This window comes from Malaclemys terrapin, chromosome 11 (genome assembly GCF_027887155.1).
Source record: "Malaclemys terrapin pileata isolate rMalTer1 chromosome 11, rMalTer1.hap1, whole genome shotgun sequence".
Taxonomy (NCBI): domain Eukaryota; kingdom Metazoa; phylum Chordata; order Testudines; family Emydidae; genus Malaclemys; species Malaclemys terrapin.
Genome location: NC_071515.1, coordinates 21322916 through 21328915, shown reverse-complemented (window position 1 = coordinate 21328915; position 6000 = coordinate 21322916). Strand labels below are relative to the sequence as shown.

General features: G+C 43.0%; 1 protein-coding gene across 1 annotated transcript in view; it reads left to right on the top strand.

Moving 5' to 3' along the window:
• Window positions 1–1117: 1117 nt before the first annotated feature.
• Window positions 1118–6000, top strand: part of BMPR2 (bone morphogenetic protein receptor type 2) — a 194603-nt gene continuing 189720 nt past the window's right edge. The window contains exon 1 of the mRNA XM_054044743.1: window positions 1118–2243. Within this exon, the coding sequence (XP_053900718.1) occupies window positions 2168–2243 (76 nt within the window). The 5' untranslated portion in view covers window positions 1118–2167. The remainder of the gene's footprint in view (window positions 2244–6000) is intronic.

The window sequence follows — 6000 nt, the reverse complement described above, 5'->3', positions numbered from 1 at the left end:
TTTTCAAGGGCTTTAAAGGCGAGGACTAGAAGTTTAAAGTCGATGTAGTGCTTAAAGGTAACTACAAAGGAATTATTTTATAATCATTGGGGTTTTGCTCTTTCTTTGTATTATGATGTAAGAAGATGATCTAAGAGGTTGATTTTTGTTTTTTAAATACTTTTTTCTATGTGTTTTTTACTCTGGGAATATCAGATCTAGTCTTTCTTGGTTTTGCTGGAGGAGTGTGTGTGTGTGTGTGTCTCTCACAGATGTTTCTTATGAAGGGTAGACGGTTGAATTTGTAATAAAGATATCCTTTCTTTCAAACAGTCTCCCCCTCATTATTGTTATTACTGTTTGTGTGACAGAAGCACCTGGGAAATCCAGTCCAGAGTCAGGGCCATACTGGTATTGCACTTGTACAGGCAAGTAACAAAGAAGACTCTGCTCCTAAGAGTTTACAAACCAGGTACTGATGGAAACCAGGGGGACAAACGTGGTTTGGGATGTGGTTAGGATGAAGGTACAGTAGAGCAATGTTTAGCAGAAGTGTCCTCACTGCACTCCCTCTCCCAATGCCCAGGGTGGAGAGAGAAGCTTTGCAACGTGGCCAGGTTTAAAAACTCCAGGCTCTGACAGTGTGTATACAAGAGTGGGTACTCCAGAGGCAAAGAGCCCGCCCAGAAAATGCCCTGCTCCTACAGCCATGGATGTGAAGGAGAAAGCGAATATGGCTGTCTTGTTCTTTTTAATTTCTCACTACAGAACACGATGTTGGAACATCCCTGTGGGGAAATCTCAGCCAGGGGCTGCTGCACACTGGAGAGAGCGAGCCCCTAGCCTGCAGGAGATGCTTTCACACAGTGCTCCGCAAACAGCGCTGCAGCTACTGCTATGAGGAAACCGGCCAGCTCCTCCTCCAGCCCACCCGCCCACGCACTTTTTCTCAAGGCCGCAATCTGGCAAACGTACAATTCTCCACAAACATGGCGGTGCGGGAGGGGCGCGGCAAACTCCCCCGTCAACACCCTTCTCCATTTGCCCGCCGTACGGAGACTGAGGCGGCGGTGCCGTGGTCCCTCTCTAGCTACCTGGAGGCCCACCTCTATGATCAGGGGCCTCCTCAAGCGCTGAGGGGCGGGGGGAGAAGGGTGTCTGGCTGGCGTGCGGCGACCAGCGCGGCCGTTGACGGGGCTGGCTAGGTACGAGACCAGCGGGGAGGGGCCGGGAGCCCAGACTGGCAGTTAGCAGCGACTCCCCTTTGTGTCTGGGCTGGGAACGGGCAGCGAGCAGGAGCCAGCCGGGGCTGGGAGGCGACGCGGGTGGATCCCCCGCACCCCTCCTGGCCGAGCCCGTCTGCGGCGGGCGAGGGCAGGGAACAGGCGCTGCCGCGTGGGGGACTCAGCCTGTGGGGAGGCGCTGGGCTCCGCTCCCGCCCCGGGGGCACCCCACAGCCCGGAGCCGCCGGCTGAAGCCGCGGAACGCCCCTCGCCGGGTCTCTACGCGGAGCGGAGCGAGGAGGGAGAGGGGCCTCTGTCGCTCTCCCGGCCGGCCGGAGGCGAGCGGGACCTGGCGCCTGATCCCTTGCTTAGCTCCCGTGGGGAGGGGCGAGGGCTGCGCTTGCAGAGAGCAGATGGGCCCAGGCGCAGTGACTGCGGGCACCGCTCCTTGTTAAGAGACGCGGAGAGGGCGACGGCAGACAGAGCCCGTCCGCGGGATGGGACGCGCCTCTGAGCCCAGGCTACTTCACCGGTGGTTCCGCGTGCCCAGGGCCGAGTAAGGAGGCGCCAGAGGTGACCGTTGCTATCCGTTTTCCCTCCTCACCCCTGGATATGTTTCATGCTAAACCTGGCTGCTTCTTCGATATCGTGAAGTTGCGTGGGAAATAATCTGGGTTTCGGGTGTGACCGCAAGAATAGCTGCTCGCCCACGGGAAGGGAAATGCATCCTGGTTTGGAGACAAAACCTCCCTTTCCTATGAGCGTTAGAGAGAAGAGGAGCCAAGTCCCGAGGCATGAAGACAGATGTGTGTAATGGAGTAAGACCTCAGACAGCTCCTGTCATCTGCCGTTTGCCCTTCCAGACTGGATTGTGATCCAAGAGAGTTTTAAGATTGTTTAAAGGGAGAAAAATTCTCCTTTCGGTATTTTTTTTTCTTCTGCCTCCTTCTTTGGCTTCCTCAGGTATGAGTGCCTCTCTGCAGCACCTTTTGCTGGTGCTCTTGCTCTCCAGTGCCACCCTGCTGCTCAGCACTGCGGCTGGTAAGTAGCTACCCGGTGTAATATACTAGCCATTTTGGCACAGGGAAGGGGGTGGGGTCCATCAGTATTTCGGTATATCTGTGACCCATTAAAAAGTAGTGTGTCTCTCTCAGTGAAGTGTGATGATATTTGAAGTGAGGACCTACTGACCATATTTGAGAATAAATCATGCTTTATTGTATAAAGGAACCCAATCTGCAGTTGAGGTTTATTTTCTCTTGGTCTGCTCATGCTGGTTAATGGCTTGTTCTCGTTCTCTCTTTTTTTTTTAAAGGATAATTTGGCATGGTGTTTTTTTTCTATGAAATGTTTAACATCTTTGTGAGGTAATGCTAGAATTTTTAAAATACAGTTTAATCACAAGCAAGAGCTATGTCTGGTGGCAATGGGGTCTTTGGGCACAGCCATTTTTTATTCTACTAACATCGATGCTATTAGGGGCATTATAACTACAACATTTGATATATGTTTTAGGGAAAATAGACTTCTTAATAATGCATATTTCTTGGAGCTTGAAACAAAAATGAAATTTTTTCACCATTGTCATTTATAGAATAGTAAAATAAGATGATGATGAGGAATACTGCAAGATCTGAGTATATATAATGTTAAAGATTTCATTTTCCTACAGTAAATGAAAGTCTAATATTTTTGGAAAAAAATGCTCTATTTTAAATTTTTTGAAGCTCAATGTTAGATGCACAGAACAATTTGCCATGAGATTTAAACAGTACATAGCCCTTGCATCTATTGGCTTTTGGTCATTGTGGGAGACTAGCATGAAGGAGCTCTCTGAAGTGTTACCCAGGTTTATTAGGTGCTAATACTTATTCCTCCCTTCTGTATGCTTTTAGCAATTTTTGGAAGATTCATAGTACCGTGGTATCTTTCTTTCCACTCAGAAGCCAGTGTAGAATGCTCAATCTTCCCAGCATTCTTTTTATAATCTACTGTGTGAGCCTCAGTTATAGGATAATAGAGAAATGTGCAGTTTCTTGTGAAGATGGCATAAGAAGATTGATAGTTGGCGCACATTTTTTTTAAATTATTTTTTAATGCATTTTGGTCAGTGTTCAAAATCTGTTTTTGCTAGTAGAATAATACAGTGAATTGGACTTGTTCTGTCAGTTTCTCCATTGCTTTACTAAGAATGGATAGTCTTCCATTTTATAAAAGGCTTTCTTTGGGGAAATGTTGAACTGAAATGATTGATATGGAGCACTTTCCTGCATCAGCCTGACTTTTGCCCATCCTTGACATTTTTAGATTATCTACCATGTTTCTCTGTGATAGTTTGGAAAGAGGATTGTTTTGAAGAATAAACCTTTCAAGGTCAAAAGCTTTGGTATTAAAATGTGTATGACTCTAAAATATCCCATTATCTAACTTTGTCCCTTAAATGTGAAACTTAAAAAAATAGTTTTGTTTCTCATTTAATTACTTTGTTAAACTTTTATGAGCTAATTTTTCTTTGTGCTGATGAGAGTGAAGGTTTAATGGCACTGATCTGAGCCAGGCAGGGGATGGGCAGGTGCCTACAAGCCTACTTAGTGAGCTTCACCAATTTCACCTCGATTCTGACCTGTTATCATCACTGCTACTGGGTTTGTCTTGTACAGACTGATCGTCATGTCATATTCTTTGGTCATCTTGTGAAATGCATGAACAGGAACTCATTTTCACATTATGGCTGTATAATACTTCTGCAGTTAATATGTACAATACAAAAGTTCTGTACCTCTTAAGAAGTCTTGGTGACAACTATGTCTAAGAATATGTTAATATTTTGAGATTTAGCTAAAATAACCATTCTAAAGCTTGACTATAAATTTAAGTGTATTTCAGAAAAAAGAAAAAAAAAACAAAACATAGGAAACCCCAGGAGGTGAAGGTCTGCCCTTATATGCGAATGACCCCCTCCCCCACTCCCCCGAAAGGAGCTGTGCAGTCACATCTGAGTACATAATTTTGGCCCTGTGAAGCTCTGAAATCCTTCATTAATGTCCCACACTACGTCTGACGTAGTGAATGGATAAAACAATAGTAGGTGAAATGCACTGTTGATAAATGTGAAGTAATGCACAGTGAAAGGAAAAATTTAATTTAAAACTTTATAAGGCATATGAGTAATTGAGTATCAACTCAAGAAAAATATCTAGGCATCCTTGGAGGACAGCTCAGTAAAGAACTTTGCAGCTAGTCTAAACAAAGAAAGATGTTAGGAGCATAAGAAATGGGGTGGAACATAAAACAATGGCATTAGAAGTCTATGGTTTACCCTTATCTAGAATACTGTATGCAGAAAAGGAGATAGTAGATAGGGCTCTTCCTGTCAATGTAACATTTGAAGACCTAATCGGGGGCTTAATTTGCTATGGTATAAGGCTCCCTCTGTCCCCCCCTGACTTTTCATAGGTCTATATCCTCCATGATGTCTTCCATTTCTTGCCCCCTCACTTCCCCCCTGGACTTTGCAGGGTATAATATAATCACATATAATATTCTATATGCTGATACAATTCCCCCTCCCCCTGTGATTTTTTTCTGAAATGACACCTCTGAACCTAATAAATATGTATAACTGAAGACTCAGAATTCTTCCTGTCCAGTTACTGTGAGGAAATCTACCACGTTCCTGTAGAAAATCTCTACAGATCTTAATAAGTGTCCAGTATTCTTCTCTTAAGTTTGTATAGTCATTACTCTTTAGAGGAAGGCTACTGTGAGGGAACAAGTCTCAACAAAGGGTTGATAGGACCTTTAAAGATAACTTACAAAGGGAAGGGAAAAATTGGGCTTATGCCACTTTTATTTAGTTTTATTTTGTATAAAGAAGGCTTGAGAGTCTTCCTCGCACTTCTTTTAATTAGAAATAGCAATCATATTGAATTTTCCTTTTTTTTTTGTTGGAGGACTTCTTGGCTGACTCTTATATCCTGGGACCTTAATTGAAGAGGAATGGGTATTGAATCCTTGAACTTTTCTCGTATGGCTCTTGTTAAACTCCTTTTTTTTTTTTTTAAAAACATGTATTTAATAATCTGAATAAAAATCACTTCCCCTCTAAATCAATCAGTTTCACTACCTTGGTATCTGGGATGTATAATCCTCAAGGACCTGCATTTCAAATTGTTTTCTTTTTCTTTTTTTTTAACATTATTAAAATCAGCATATATTAGAAAAGAAAAAAATGGGTTTGTGTCTTTTTAGGACATCTTTAAGAAATCCGTTGGTCTTTATCTGCATAGTTCTTTGTCTCAATTATTAATATTAAAAAGCTGAAGTACTTTTAAAATGGATGGAGTTCTGTAATGACTGAAGGCTTTTAAAAACCTATTAAAATAATATTTTTAAATTTTAAAATGAATGAATTGGGGCAGTCTTATCTTGTTCTGCTTAGAAAGTTAGTTTCCTCGTGTTTCAAAATTTTATTCCAAATGTGAAATTGAGAGAGGTAGGACAGATTGGCAATTAAATTCAATTTCTCTAGTGAGCAGTATTTCTGACTCATAATCTAAGATGGTGTCCTCCTGTGTGGACTATTGATCTTGTATATCAATTGAAGTATCAGAAGGGTAGCCATGTTAGTCTGAATCTGTAAAAAGCAACAGAGGGTCCTGTGGCACCTTTAAGACTAACAGAAGTATTGGGAGCATAAGCTTTCGTGGGTAAGAACCTCACTTCTTCAGAAGCAAGTAATGGAAATTTCCAGAGGCAGGTGTAAATCAGTATGGAGATAATGAGGTTAGTTCAATCA